Here is a 16,470-nt window from a genome sequence, read left to right on the forward strand (position 1 = left end):
TGTGTCTGTGACTACAGAAATGTTTATCGTTTACTCTGACTGTGAGGTGGTCACTTCAACCAGAGCTTGCAACAGACTAGTTCACCAAGACTGCAGATTAGTGCTATTATTAGTCAATTATTATTATTATCATTGTTATTATTATTATCATCATCACAACCTATAAGTAAGCATGGCTGCACCTCCTTTGTTTGCTAATAGCACAATTCTACTTTCATCTGCTTCCTTATTCACAAGCGCTCACTGAAGCAGACAGCTCTGCATGTTTGCTTGGAAGGTTTCCTGACACAACCTGGAATCAAACTAGGGATCTTTCGACTTTTATGGCAAATGTGTAAACCACTACAGTATGGGACTAATCTCTAGATACTATCACAAATGCTAAGCCTGCCATGTGAAATGTGAAAAACTGCTGATATTAAGGCACCAGCAGGTCATTATTTTTCTGCCACAGCACTCTTCGGTAAAGAAATTGAAACAAAGTAACAATTATGAATTAATAGTTATTAATTAATAACAATTATTAATTGTTTATATTGTTTATAACAACTGCAGTAGTTCCTTGGAGACACTTGTAGGGGGCAGCAGAATGTGAATTGTGTTGAAAACTCACCACTTTGGTTTGTGGCGCTCTGCGTCGCTTCACTTCCAGTCTGGGTCTCTGTCTGTGATCCACCACCAACTTCCACCAAGGGCCTCGGGGTTAGAGTTGGGGTAGTGCGTCCATCGGTGGTGCTCTTATCTGGGTGTGAAACACCCACGCTGACCCTGGGGGTGACTGGAGGTCTGGGTGGGGGTTTAGGGTCACTGAGACAGGGGGTTAGCTTGGGTGGAGGGGGCCGCGGGGCTGGGACAGGAGCAGAGGAGAGGGTTTCTGTGCTGGACTGGGGTTTGGGTGTTGTTGTGGGTTTCTCTGTGGGTTTAATGGGCTGTGGCTCCAGGCCTGGAGCAGATTTCAGTGATGGTTCTGCCGTTGTTTGAGGTTTAGAAGAGGGGGCTTCAGTAGAGTCCTCTGTGGCTGCTGTGAAACCTCCATCTTCCCAGAATCCCTTGGTGGACGGTTTAGGGCCAGGTGAAAAGTTTTTGGGTTTGGGGGCAATCGTGGGAGGGCCAGATTTGGCTTGTTGCCCCTGGAAACGAGGGCGTGGTCGAGGCTCGGGCCTCTTTGTGGTTCCGCTTTGTTTGTCATTACCGTCACAGCTCTCACTGCTCACCTGCTGCTGTTGCTGCTGCTCAAAGGCTTGTATCCTAGCTTTCAGTGTTGCCATGTCCTCCCAGTCGTCCTCGTCCTCCCCTTCCTCACTCTCTGACTGGCTCAGCCCACTGGTGTCGCCGCGGTTATCGGGGAAGCCCCACTCGTCTGAACTGAAGGCCTCGAGTAACTCCTGAGAATATTTCCCTTGAGTGACTTGTTGGTTAGCAGGGTCACTCGCTGCACGACTGGCTAACGTGGCCAAACCGTCCTCCCGCAGCTTCACCAAAGTCTGAACTTTAACCTCGCTGCTGATTGGTCGAAGGCCAGGCTTCGAACGAGGACGTGGTCTGGGTTGCTCCAATGGGACTTCAAAGGAAGTGGTGGGAGAAGTACGAGGAGGAGGCACATCCACAGTAGCAGAGCACTGATCCCACTGGTCAGTCTGAACACCAGAGTTCGAGGTTGAAGGTGAACCCAGATCAGTGAGGTCACAGGACTGTGTGTGCGTGGAAATGTGCGTGTCACTGCCAATGGGGGCAAGCGCTGATTGGCTGGCAGTGCTGGTGATGTCATCAACGTGAGATGATTTAGGAGGCTGGCGGCAAGGCGGCCGAGGCGGTTTCACTGCTCTTCTTACTGCACACACAGACAGAAGTTACTTTTACTCGATTACTTACGTATAAAATAAGGCTAAAGGCAGACAATACAGCTGGCTGATACAGACGAAACAGATAACATCCTGTTACTTTATGAAATGTAAAATAACAGGCGGCACGCCGCTCACTAGTTCCCAGGCAGACTGTATTGTATTGTACTGTATTTAAAACATGCACATAGTGTAACTACTGTAACATTAACCCCTGAATTTGGTACTTTGGCTGTCACAATATAGTTTTGTTGTTGTTATTTAGGGTTTTTTTTTTTTATGAAATGGTGGAGCGCCTCAGCTAAAATTAGTGAACTTTGTTAGAAAGCTCCACCCATAAAATATATGGGTGCAATGTAACAGACTAATAAAATTCTAGAAGTTAAGTCACTAAAGTACAAGCCTCTTATGATCTGCACCACACAGCAAACCACATTATTTGTCAGATAATACTATTTACAAATGCTATTAAAGTCACCAACAGCATAAACATTAAACAGCGGTCCAGGTAAATGGCGCACAGTGTCATTTACATTACACACTTGCTGTGAAAGAGATAATAACACATGAAGAATATATAAACTGAAACACCAAAAGCTAATAAAAGTGCTGAGGGCAGCGCAATGATGCAGGAAATCATGAACCATATTCAGTTATTTCAACGCTTGCTTATGTCTAATATGAACAGACTTTAAACATTTACTATGAGTGTGTTGACGTCTGACCCCCCACAGCCCAACAATGGAGATGTAGAAATCAGATTAGTTTTTCGCTACAGGTGAAATTCATGCAAAATAATTTTTAGTGCTTCAATATTCTCCACAATAAATAGCTTGTAAGTAGCAAAGGTGCAGCTGGAAGGTGTGGGCAGGGCAACACGACTGCAGATCTGGAACAGCGGCACTGTTTAAGTCATGACTGTACTGATGTGTTATTGATATATTATTGACATCACCCAGCTTTACAACCCCCCCCCCCAAAAAAAACCAAAAAAAAAAAAACCTCTTGCCTTGTGGTTCTGGAGGATCAGGGTCAGATCCTGGATCAGTCTGCGTGGAGATGGTTACTCTGGAAACAGGATGCAAGGGGGATGCTGAGGCAGAGGAAGAAGTGGAGAGAACCTGCTCCTGTGTCTTCTCCCTGATCACCTCCTCGTAGGTAGGAGGCGGCTGAGTGAGAGAAAACCAGCAAATATAAGACACAAACATGCACTGAATCCACAGGTAGGACTATGAAACTTAATAAAGCCATTTATTTAATACAAAAACACCCCTGAATAAACACTTTACCTGTATGGCTGGAGGGATCGTGGGTCCCCAGATCTGTGCAGGAGGTGGAGGGGGAGGTGGGAACCCTCCAGAAGCTCCAGGAAACCAGGAAGTCGAGGTCAGCGGCTCGGCTGACAGGATGGTGATCTCCGGACGCCTGGAAACACGTCACATGTTAAAGGAAGGTTATAAAAAGCAAAATCTAAAACAGGACAACAGCAGGCAGGAGGCTCTGAAAGCTACACAGGTGCAAAGTTCAGAGACGAAAAAAAAACATTACACACGTCACACAAGTGTTTTAGAAGCAGGTATGGAAACATACATTTTATCCTCACTAATTCAATAAATTCATTAAATAATAATGTATACATTTTCCTGACACATTGAAATTAATCAACTAAATCATAAAATAAAATTCTTTTCAAAAAGTTGTCAAAGGAGCTTGCAAAGAAAAGCGTCTGGACTTCTTTAAGTTGCTTGAAGACGTTTCACCTCTCATCCGAGAAGCTTCTTCAGTTCTAAGGTCAAATGGTGGAGAGTCCCAGATATAAACCTAGTGGGAGTATCCCCCCACAGAGGGACAAAAGGACCCCCTGATGATCCTCTAATCGCCTGAGCCAAGGTGTGAAACTGGGCGTGGGTCCCAATCAGCCAGAGTTTCGGGTGTGTTCATTGTGAAACCTGGCCCCACCTTATCATGCGAATTCCTGAGGTCAGATGGCCCAGGATGTGAGTGGGCGTTAAGGCGTCTGGGAAGGGATCTCAAAACTGGATTATAGATGGCAGAGAGTTGGTGTCGTAGACCCCCGCCTCTGTTCAAAGATGGTCGCTCACAGTGGACATAGATGGCTTCTTTCACTCCTCTTTCAAACCATCTGTCCTCTCTGTCCAAAATGTGAACATTGGCATCCTCGAAAGAGTGTCCTTTATCCTTAAGATGCAGATGGACTGCTGAGTCTTGTCCCGTGGAGGTGGCTCTTCTATGTTGTGCCATGCGCTTGTGAAGTGGCTGTTTGGTCTCTCCAATGTAGAGGTCTGAGCATTCCTCGCTGCGTTGTACAGCATACACCACATTGTTAAGTCTGTGTTTTCGAGTTTTGTCTTTCGGGTGAACCAGTTTCTGTCTGAGCGTGTTGCTGGGTCTGAAATGCATCGGGATGTCATGCTTGGAGAAAACTCTCCTGAGTTTCTCTGATACACCGGCTACATAGGGGATGACAATGTTGTTGCGTCTGTCCTTCTTATCCTCCCTCGCTGGTGTCTGGTCTTCTTTTCTGTGCCTCTTTGCTGACTTTAAGAACGCCCATTTAGGATAGCTGCACGTTTTGAGTGCTTCCTTTACATATGTGTGTGTTCCTTCTTTTTTCCTTAGAGTCCTTAGAGTCATTTGACCTTAGAACTGAAGAAGCTTCTCGGATGAGAGGTGAAACGTCTTCAAGCAACTTAAAGAAGTCCAGACGCTTTTCTTTGCAAGCTCCTTTGACTACGATGACCTGGATGACTGAGAACCTTCACAGACTTTTCAAAAAGTTATAATTTTCAGTTTCACTGAATCTAAACGGACGTTTAACTTCACTGAAAAGAAAAACTGTATTTCAAAAAGTTCATTTCCTGATTTTAGCTTCAGGACTGTAATGATTTTTTTCACCTATATTTTTCTAAAATGATAACAAACTATTCTAATTGTTTTTAAGTTTTATAGCCCAAACAGTTTAATCAGTTAATTAAAAAACTGTTTAAATTTTTAGTCACATCAAAGATGTCAATTAAAACTTAAATGAAAACATAATAAAAAAAAATGCTAATTTTAGCTTTTAAATGAAATGGGGAATTAAATTTGAGACATAAATATAATTTTGTTTCATTAATTAAAAACCCAGATGAATCTCAGAATTCATAGTAAATGGTTTTAAAGTACCTTGTTAAAGAAGAAACAGGCAAACACACGCAGCTCAAAGAGTACACAACTATTTTCAAATGTTTACACGGGCTCAGATCCAGGAACCGTCCAAGTGTTTAAACGTGACGCAGGAAGGAGCTCAGTGATGAGCTTCCCCTCACATACACACACCTTACATAAAGCTCATTTACTCTAAAAGTGAAGATTAAAGCTTGTTTGTTGGCTAAAGTGTTAACATATTATCCTGACTAAATGGAGTAACCATAACAACAGAATTCACAGCTGGATTTTACTTTTCTTTTCCCCGTTTCACTTCATGAAACATCTGCATGTTAAATATGAACCAGTGATGATGATGGCACGGCAGACTCGTACCTCCTGTCTCTGTCTCTTTCCCGCTCTCGGTCTCTCTCCCGGTCCCGCTCTCTGTCTCTGGGAGCCTCAGACAGAGCGGTCGACCTGGAAGAGGCTGATAGGAAAACAGAAGCCGCTTTAGAAAAAAGAAAGGCAAGCAAAACAAAGCAGAAAAATTCCCACTACAGAGAAGATAACAGTGTGGACACAATCAAAATAGTCACACGAACCAAGAAGATGTTTTCCATCACTGCTAAAAGAAAAAAAAGTGGATGACTCCAACCCGACCCCGTCAGAATCAACTAATTTTTATTTTTTTTGTGCAATAACAAACAAGAAAAACAACCCTGTCCTTAAAACTATGATTTATTTTTAGAGTTAAAGCCCTCAAAAAAATTAGCGGATGGAAAGTTGGCACTTTTAGGAACCGTAAATCCAAGGTACAGGAAGTATCAGCTTCACTCCAAACACTGTGCACATTTTGTTTCATTCTTCTTGGTTCTATGTTCATTTGTGAGAGTGAATACTCACTTCTCTTGATGACGGCTCTGATAGATGACAAAGGACCCTGGCTGCACAGAGAGGACAAAAAGGAAACAATGAGTCATTTCATTTCACCTCTGCTACCTCACCTCCTCTCTCTCTCCCCCTGTTTTCCAGTGACAAACATAGCTCGGTCGTCCCAGTCAGTCCACGCTACTTGAACTCCACACATGAGCTCAGCATCCGCTGCCTTGCCTCTGGGAATCGCCACAATACAGGCAAAAGATCTAAATGATGGGTACAGTTCTCTAATTACAAACAATGAATCTGCGGTTTGTGCAGAAAACATTTCCTCATTTGACCTCATTAACAAGTCAAGAACAGTCACAGATTTGGTCTTCTGGAAATGCAGGATTTATGACTACAAGTTTGTTTTTTTACATCTAAACCAAACACGTCTGTAGACATTTTCAGTCCCAACAGTTCTGGGACACAGAGAGACGTAACAGTTTAATAATAATTTAAAACAACAAACAAACAACACGGTTCAGGTAATATCTCAAATTCTCATTCCAATGTCATTTTCTTTTTCCCCCAGACTTGTTAAACCTACTACTATCACCTCTGACGTCACTTTTTCTACACACTTTGTGTAGGATGCTTGACTTTTAAACTTCTCATGACTTTTATGATGTACTTCCTCTATCAAATAAATACGTGGTAAAACCTGGATTTCATTTATAGTTGGTTCGTCCTACTTTTGTTTCATTTCCAAGACTAACATTTAAATGTATTGTTTGTTTACATTAATGTTTTACTGGTGTAGCATTAATTAATTTGAACAATCACAAAATATTTACGTCACCTGACGTTCATTTTGCCCAAGGAAAGTGCTTAATTTATGGTAGGATGAATAAAAGACTATAAAAAGTGAGTTTTAAGAAGAATTATGGTCTCCAGTCCCTCTAGATGGAGACCGAAAAGAGAAGTATGACCTCCAATAGATACCAACTAAAAAAAGTTCCTGTAGTTAAAAAGCACCTCTTTGTAGCTTGCATCACTCTGCTCTGTTACAATAACAGTCTGTGCTGTGATTAAAGGGCCTGTGTTACTGCATGTGGATGTTTATGCGTGTCTCAAGTGTAAATGCTGCATCTGTTTTCTCAAACACTGGACGATGAAACAAAAGGACAAAATTCTATGATACTTCCTCCATGGCTTATTTTATTTGCTTCAGTGCCTCATTCAAATATGGTAACACTTCTGAAAACAGCATCATTTAACTAAATGCAATGATTCTTACATAAAGCACTTCAACTATCCGAGAGCATTCAAAGTGCGAGCCCCATTCACCTATTATCACCCATTCACACAAGCACTTTTTCTATGCTTACACTGAAGATAACTACAAATTCAGGATTTCCGTTGACTTGGCCAGTAAAGGGCAAAAACCAGGAGGAGCGAGCACTTTAGCGACAGTGGGAAGAAGAAACTCCCTTTTAACAGGAAGAAACTTCCAACAGAACCAGGCTCAGGGAGGGGCGGGGCCATCTGCTGCGACCGGTGGGGTCACCCTAACGTTGACCATTAGGGCTGAATTCACAAGATCTTAAAGAATAAAAAAAAACTGATCTGTTTTTAGTGTGACTTTAGTTTTCAGTCACCTGATTCCTGAGACTTTGCTGGCTATACTTTAAAGAGCCATATATGATATACTCCAACGGTGCAGCTAGGGCGGTTCGAGTCGGAAACGCCGATCTGTATGCTTACTCTTACATAATACTGCATAATTTTATGATTCAAAGCAAAACTCATGTGACTCAGTCCTCAGCTAAAGGGTGCAGAATGAGTCACTTTCATGGCAGCTCCCTTAAATGAATCTTATTTGTCAGTTAAATGTGTTTTTTCACCTTTACAATCTTCTAGAGCCAAGAACCCAGTCAGCACCACTGGATGGCCAAAAACCTGCAGCAAAATCACTAATAACTCCAAAAAAGTTAAAAAAAGAAAATAAAATATACAGTTATTCCTGCTGTGTGGATACTGGCATTATTACACAGTAGGGAGAATGTTCGAAAATTTCCACTCTGATCAACACATTTCAATACAGCACACTTACTGGACTCGCCCACTTTGAGGTCACATTGGTCAGATGAGCTGTAGAGCAAAGACTTTGCTGAAAGCACATTTAGCTAAAATTCCAGTACAAACAAAATAAATAAATTGGGAGAATTCCTTGGTATTCCCAAACTGGGAGCATGTTTATCAAATAGATAGACCATTTTTCCAACTGTCAGCAATCACATCTATCACAGCAGACATTTCAGAAAAGGTGAGCCAAAGCTCTTCCTTTTTAAATGGAAAAGTAGTTCCTAATCTAGGAAGGTTATCTAGCCAGACTCACCAAGACGATAACAGGACGCGAGGACGGTTCTTTCTCTCTTTCTGTTATAGATCAGCCTGTCTTTTGACTCTGCTGCTCACCCTCTCTCTTTCTGCCACGGAGCTGCTAACTATGAACAGACACACATGACTCACCCCTGACACTGCCCAAACACACTGCTTTACTTTAAACTGGTGGAAAAAATGTTCCTTCTATCCTCCTCTTTCCACTTCTCCTTGTTTACTGCAGAGAAAGGTTGAAGAAAACACGATGCACTTATTAAATGTCAGTGAAATACGCCTCTGCTCAGCAAGCTTTGTTTACACCGTCAGAGGTGTCAGTTTGACTGGGAGAAGGTATGATTTGTAGTTTTTAGGTGAGAGTCGGCAGGAACAATGAACCTCTGTGCTAATGTAGCTTTTCTATGTTTCAAAAAAAAGTTTTCACTGGTTTTCTTCTTTTCCCATTACATCATTGTGGGCTGTGTGCAACTGATTGCTCAGCAGTTCAAAAAACATTTAAATGCAGTAAGACAAGTGAACCACTTGTTGTCAAAACAGGTGTTTTTAATGGCTCCTAACGGCCCAGATTCCTATGTGGATTTAACAGCCTACTGGCACAGAGAAACTGTGCAATAAAGAAAATGGCAGATACCTTTGGACAACAGCTAATTCGTAGATGGTCATCCAAAGGAAAGGAGACGATGATGAGGTTTTACTTTAACCCATAAAGACGACATTTGACGACCTCCCTGTAGCCTCAATGACGAGTTTTGACACCTCAGTTTATATTAGTAAAGACTTCACGACCATTAGAACAGGTTCTGGGTTTTTCAAGGCTAGCTATGGTAAGGTGAAGAGGCAGGGACTACCCTCACCAACATCTGACGCACACCCACTCATTTTGTTCTGGAATCATGACACAACCCCCTCAGTTAAAAAAAAAAAAAAAAAAGACGAGCTTCACACGTTATATTCGTCCAAGGGGGCTTTGCAAATGTTTTAAGCATCTTGAGCGTCTAGAGGTGGGAGGTCACTAAAGGTGATCTTCTGATGTTATAAAAGCAACCTGCGCCTCTGTAATAATATAAGTCCTCGGCACGACAGATGGTCCTTCCTGGTGATCTTATGGCCTCAATCACTAGTTCCAACTTTCACTGATATTAATATAATGTTTATTTTGTAAATTATGGCCCTCTTAGTGTCCAGTAGGACAATAAACCTCGAGGCTACATGTAGTGTAACAAGTCACTACTGTATCCCATGAGCATCCCATAACCTGTGTCTAAGGTGACATTTAGAGAAACTACCGTTTTTGGCACTTCTTTGGTTTTAAGTTTTTATTCAATGAAAGTTTGAAAAACAGAATCAGTTTTTAAAAAAATGTTCTGCTTCAGGTGAGGAGACTTGGCCAAACATCAGTCGGTCAATACACAAAATAAAGTCTCAAAAGTCACTTAATGGAGATTCTTTGACTTTCCACTCACTTCTGTATTCAGTAATAAACTTAACCTGCCATATATTTGTGCATTTGGATCCTCTCACAATCACTTTGGATTCTTTGTTTGACGTCTTTTAAGTGATATAAGCTCGACAAAAGCAACACTTTGTTCCACACACACACACACACACACACACGCGCACACACACACACACACACACACTTTTTAAACCCGGTGACTTCCCCAGCTAGTTGCCATGGCCACCGGCCAACAGCCAAAATACTTTCAGGAGTGTGTCAGGACCACAGACGAGAGGGGAGAAAAGCATTCCCTGGAAGTCTGCAAGGATACTGAAGAAAATCCTCCAAAGCTGCGCCTTTAACCCAAAGACGCCTGATTCGTACTGTAAGGTAAATCCTTTTAGAGGGTCAGATCAAAGCAATCAGACTTTTTACCTGGATTCAACTTCAAACGCACCTCTCCAGGGCAAACTGTCTGTTACATGTGGGAGAGATTAGACGCACCCTTCTTCAAAGCACTTAGTCATTTTTGCAAATACTGCCAGCAGAGACAGTGAAATGTGAAACCTCCTACCTGTGACGATGCTCTGGCTTATGTCTGTCAGGACGACCTGGGGAGAGAAAGAGTGATTGTAAACCAACAGGCACTGTTTAGTCTACAGAACTCAGCAGTTCATGTGGGCAAAGAGCTGAAAAGGCTTTAGACCAGCTCAGTTATTGCTTAGTAAAAATAACATATAACTTATTCTGGTTTTCTTGTGGATCATATGACGTAATTTACACCGACCGTTCAATTTATTGGCTACACTTGTTTAAATGTTCATTAATATAAACATCTAATTAGATAAGCACATGGCAGCACCTCAGTGCATTTACGCATGAAGACGTGGTGAACATAACCTGCTGAAGTTCAACCTGAACATCAGAATAGGCATTGAAGGTGAATTAAGTGATCCTGAAGGTGGCGTGGTTGTTGGTGCCTGATGTGCTTGTCTGAATATTTTATATTGATTTTCCCACACAACCTTTACACCAGGGATTACAGAGAACGGGCCTCTTACTACCAGCTGATCATCATTGAAACACCACAGCCTACTTGAGTATTGTTGCCGGCTATGTCCATCCCTTCATGGCCGCAGTGAACCCATCTTCTGATGACATGTAGAACACACCATGTCACAAACCATAAATTATCTCAAACTGCCAAATTGAAAGTGAAAATATCTTCACTATACTAAAATGAGCTCCACAGTCACCAGATCTCCTATTCAATAGAGGACCTTTGAGATGTGGTAGAAGCAGGAGATTCACATCATGGACGTGCAGCTTATAAATCTGCAGCAACTATGTGATACCAACATGTCAAGATGGACCAAACTCTGAGGAATGCTTTGGGCAGCTTGTTGAATGTGAAAACAAAGTGTTTACATTGACCAAAAGTCATTATTAAAAGTACTAAAAGTTCCTCTGATTGTAATTTAATGTGTCCTACATTGAAATGAGAAACAAAATTTTAACTTCAACCTCAATAACGTCGTTTTGCATTCCAAAGTTTTAGGCTGAAAAGACAAAACTGTTTTTATCTTGGTTTGAAAATAGAAGAATAAAGATTGATTAATCCTGGTTTAGTGCAGACGAAAAATAGTGCCACCTACAGAAACTAAGTGAAGACAAAAGGAAGAGGATGTCACAATCATCCTGATAAGTCATGTGATCACCACAGAAAAAAAGTTAAGGGAGCATTTGAATTTTTAAAAATGTGAACCACCTCCTATAATGCCTTCAACAAGATGAAGAAAGCAAGAAAAAAGAGAAAGGAGGAGAAAAGCCAAGAAAAAGCAGAGCTGCACTTTCTGTGAATGTGTATTTTTCCATTTCCTACCTCCTTTTTCTTCTTCCTTCCCAACCCAAACTGATAACCAGATCAGTATGACCTGCTTAAGTCCAGAAAAACTAGATGCTGACGTGTGTGCAGAACTTGCTGCAGATAGTTCTTCTTTTCAAAAACTCAAAAAAATTTCTCTCTTCTCCCTTCAGTGCTTTTTCTTCTTTTCCTCTACTTTCTGTCCCTGAAAAACTCTAACTGGACAGCCCATCAGCTCTGGCTAGGTTCCTGATTGGCAGAGGACCTCCAGGAAGTGAGGCTGCAATTGGCTGCAGACGGATTCTGCTGGAGTCATCGGAGTTTTAATACTTCCAGATGTTTGTCCTGCGCAGCAGGCTGGCTTAGCTTTCTGCTGGAGCTGCATTCAAACACGCAAGATGCACACCGCAGCAGATTTCACTCAGCGTTCGTCATCCACTGGCTTTCTTGTGTGCCACGAGGAGGTCAGAGGTTAGTGAGGAAAAGGGGATTTGGACAGTATTTGTTGTTCTGACTGTAACTTAATGTCTCCATATGGTTTACAATTTTTAATAAACAATGTCTTCATGTTGCAAAATATTCTGCTATTCAATTTCTCAAGTTAGAAAAAAAGTATCTGAAACACATTTAATGAAAACCAAGTGAGCTCAGCTCATCAAATGGTTGGGTTTCATTGCACAACAACAACAACAACAACCAACTCAGACTCTGACACACTCCCTGATATATGTATTTTGTGGTTTAAGGCTATATTAGCTTCTATAGGTGATGAGTTGTCTGGGAATTGTGGATGTGTTCTGTTGTAGTTCAGTACGGAGCAAAAATTCACCTTTGGATATGAACCTTTATTAATTTGAAAGCTAGTCCCAGCCTGTTCATGTCACGCTGCCCGATGGCTCCATGGCCGGGCTGCACTTGTGATGCTGCTCGATATCATTCACCTCCTTCCTCTGACAGGATCTTATCTCACAGTTAGACTCCACCTCCATTTTAGACTCCAGCTCAAACATGTTTGGCTGATACAAACACAAACCAGAAGCTTCCTACACAAAAATCCCATCCCTTGCCTTCAGATATTTGTATATTCAAATTCAGAATTTGTTCAAAGAAATAAAAGTAATCCTAACTTCCCATTTTCTCTGTTTCCTCTTCCCTAAACACCATGAACAGAAATCGAAGAGTTAGTAGCAGGCCTAAAAAACAAACAAAAAAAAACTCCAGAGCAGATGAACAGTACCTGACAGTCATCTCCTTAAGAAACAGGAAAAGCATACCTCAGTCGTGGTTTGGCCTCCCCAGGGTGTTAAGTTCAACATTATTAATCATATTGGATGCAGTGTGGCTGTAGCTCAGGAGGTAGAGCACTTTAACTACTGATCAGAAGGAGAGTGGTTCGATTCCTGACTCCTCCAGTCTGCATGCCAAGTATCCTTCGGCAAGATACTAAATCCAAGTTGTGCATGAATGTTAGTTAAGAACCACTAAAGCAGGGGTAGGCAACGCCAGGCCTCGAGTGCCGGTGTCCTGCAGGTTTTAGATCTCACCCTGGGTCAACACACCTGAATCAAATGATTAGTTCATTACCAGCCCCCTGGAGAACTTCAAGACATGTTGAGGAGGTAATTTAGCCATTTGAATCAGCTGTGTTTGATCAAGGACACATCTAAAACCTGCAGGACACCGGCACTCGAAGCCTGGAGTTGCCTACCCCTGCACTAAAGGCTTAGAAAAAAGTGACTGGGTGAATTTATTTGGTCTTTGAATGTGGCATGTTATATAGAGTGGTTTGAGTACTCTGGGTGAGTAGAAACGCTCTATAGAACAATGCCATTTCCCATCACGTTGCCAGAGAATGGAACAAAAGGTAGCCAACAAAGAAGAGCTCTGCCCTTCATGAAGCCTGGAGAACTATTCCTGAAGACTACTTAAAGAAATGACAATAAAGGTTGCCTAAGAGACTGTGTTGAAGAATAAAGGTGGTCACCTTAAATGCTGGCTTTCAAGAATTGTACAAACTCTGTTTTTGCCTTGTATGCTGCATTTTCATATTCGTTTCTACATGTCAATAAACTTCTGAATCCATTTCCCATTTTTCTAGCAAAATATAAAGAAATGAGGATGGTTCAAGACTTTTGCGCCAAATATGGACAAAATTATTCTGCCACACTATTTGAATTCAAGAGTTTTCAAACTTCCACAAAAAAACAAAATTAATTAAATAAATAAATCACGCAGTGTGCCTTTACAAACATGAAAAGGATGGGTCGCTGTAAAGAGTTCAATGAATTTCTGACCGGTGCTGTCATTGACGCCGCTGTCGGAATAAGCCAGTTGCTTTCTAGATCTTCCATCATCAACTGTAAGTCGTGTTATTGCAAACTGGAAGTCTTTAGGAACCACAGCAACTCGACCATGAAGTGGCAGATCAGATAAAGTTACAGGGCGTGTCACCGACTGTGTAAAGGTCATCAGCACACTGCTGACTGAGTAAATGTGGTACTCCAGTCTTCCTTTGACATCAACATGAGCACACACACGGTGCACTAGGAGCTTCATGCTATAGGGTTTCAATGTCCAAGCAGCTCCTGTAGGTGTCCCAAATAGCAAAATTGGTATGGCCCGGATCTGGCCCACATACTGCAAAGAATGATGGCCCTTTGGTGGCCCAGATCAGGTTTGCCAGAAGTGGCCCACACATGGGCCAGCACAAGGCTAGTTGCAGACACACTGGTGGTCCTTTGCTGGCCCAGAACAGTTTCAGCTCTGACCCCAGATGTCAGCCTAATGTGGACCTTAATCAAGCCATGTAATAACAACATGTGCCAGAACATAATAGTGCAAAAGTAACATGACGAAACTCTGTTCGGACAGTGAATGGACTGATTCTTATATAGCGCTTTTCAACCCTCCCGGTTTACTCAAAGTGCTCTTTACAACATGCCACATTCACCCAATCACACACTTTCTCTAAACTGAGTGCTTCCTACATGAGTGCTACCTATTCACACTCTTGACATGCAGACTGGAGGAGCCAGGGATTGAACTAGGGCTGTGCGATATGACCATAATCTCATACCCCGATATAAGACATCCATCATCCCGATAACGATATAAATCACAAAAATTTAACATTTTCTGTAAATTCTGTGAATCTCGGGCAGCTCGACTTGCAGGAAGTGTTTTCAGCTGGGCGTTGTGTACCTGGAGTTGAGACTTTTAACCGATGCATGAAGTTATACATTTTTAAACATAAATTGTAATGGCCACCGCTTTCTTTGTGAATATTTATTACACGGCGTGCTGCGGGGAAAAGCCTGTTCTAACGTTTGAGTCTAAGGTTTATTTTTTAGCACCTAACGCCTCTTTTTTGCTTCTCATCCGTAAAAATCCTGCATGCTCTTTCATGGGATTTAGTTTATTTTGAAAAGTCTCAACAGGATCTTGAGCTTTATTGTGAAAGGTTAACATGCAAAACAAACAAGCGGATGGCAAAGCCATGCCATTGTTTTATCATCGTGGTTGCTAACGACAACACGTAAAAACAGTCACTTGTCCGTCCGTAGTGTCGTGATATTAAATATAAGAGAAAGAGATAACTTTAACAAATTAATATAGCCACTAGTGACCATCAAAACGATGAAAAAAAATTGGTGTAAACACGAAACAAACGATAGCGTAATATGAAACGATAGACATTTTTATATTGTCATCCAATATATATCGTTATATCGAACAGCCCTAGATTGAACCACAAAAAATGAAGACCTGTTTTTTGTGAGCCTGGGCCACATAAACTAAACCATAATTGGGCCAGATGTGGCATGCCATCGCATAAACTGTGCCATCTGCGCCAGGCCTGGCCCATATCTGGATGACCACTTACCATGCCAGAAGTCAGCCAGCAATGCCAGCATGACACCAGATCCAGGCCAGATCTGTCTGCTATGTGGGGTAATGTCTATGTGGCCCAGTTCTTTGGTCAATGTAGTGCACATGTGCCCGTGTATTGACCATTCGCAGCTTGTCTTTTTCGAAATCCAAAGTCCAAGACCACCGATGTTATGGTCACCCCATCTACCTTTTCCATCATCTCTGATGTATGATGCAGAATAAGGCTGCTGATGAGGAATGTTTGCTAAATTAGGGCAAAAGATGCAATGATCTCACATTTAAATGAACAGTCTTGTTTTGTTTTGGTCACAGATTACAGTCACATTGTGCCAACACTTCCTCAAAGTACAGCCTGTAAAAGTTGTTTTGGTTTCCTGTCTTTAAAAAAAAGGTATGCTATATATATATATATATTTTATATATATATTTTTTTTTTAATGTAGGCCTTCTGTACACAGCCACTTCCTTGCCACAGGACAGTTAGGAAACATACAATTTTCTACCCATGTACTATGAATAACCATCATTTGTCACGTTAGTGAGTATTTGGTATTGCAAAGTCAAAACAACTGTGTAATAAATATAATTACCACTTACAGCTCCATGTTTAGCAAATGAAATCATAAAAGCACCAGTATTCCTCTCTAGCCACCACAAAAATATCACCCAGGATTAAATCTAATCTCATGCAGCCTAATCTTTAAGCCTGACATTACTCCCAGGATGACTTAGAAACTTTACATAACAACCAGAAAAAGACACACAGGTGGCATTGTGTCAGTTAATCATGTCAAGACGCGGTGGTAATTTCTCCAAAAATGTACCCGCCCTAACCACAGGGCAGAAGCGAATGCATCATCTGAAGAGTTTCTGAAGAATTACAGACTCACTTTACTCACGCACTAACTGAGAAAAGCCTAGAAGAGTCAGGACAAGTTATAATTTAACTTCCCCGAGAGAGAGACAAAGAGGAAGACTTGGTCATTCAACTAATGGTTGTAAGTCCTGGCACAGGCATACACAAA

The 16,470-nt window shown here is 41.7% G+C and overlaps 1 protein-coding gene across 2 annotated transcripts in view; it reads right to left on the reverse strand.

Moving 5' to 3' along the window:
* Positions 1 to 16,470, reverse strand: part of LOC146635708 (uncharacterized) — a 32,656-nt gene that overhangs the window by 15,250 nt on the left and 936 nt on the right. Inside the window, exons 2-7 of one of the 2 annotated variants that reach the window (XM_085348066.1) lie at positions 10,265 to 10,301; positions 5,895 to 5,935; positions 5,385 to 5,478; positions 3,131 to 3,266; positions 2,851 to 3,010; positions 614 to 1,831 (exon numbers count right to left, since the gene is read on the reverse strand). In XM_085348066.1, the coding sequence (XP_085204192.1) occupies positions 614 to 1,831; positions 2,851 to 3,010; positions 3,131 to 3,266; positions 5,385 to 5,478; positions 5,895 to 5,935; positions 10,265 to 10,301 (1,686 nt within the window). Of the gene's footprint in view, positions 1 to 613; positions 1,832 to 2,843; positions 3,011 to 3,130; positions 3,267 to 5,384; positions 5,479 to 5,894; positions 5,936 to 10,264; positions 10,302 to 16,470 lie in introns of both variants that reach the window. The other variant, XM_085348057.1, reaches the window with a different exon arrangement.

This window comes from Diplotaxodon limnothrissa, linkage group LG3 (assembly GCF_057381915.1).
Source record: "Diplotaxodon limnothrissa isolate DT_005_m linkage group LG3, D_limnothrissa_male_GT1.1, whole genome shotgun sequence".
In the NCBI taxonomy this organism is placed as follows: Eukaryota; Metazoa; Chordata; class Actinopteri; order Cichliformes; family Cichlidae; genus Diplotaxodon; species Diplotaxodon limnothrissa.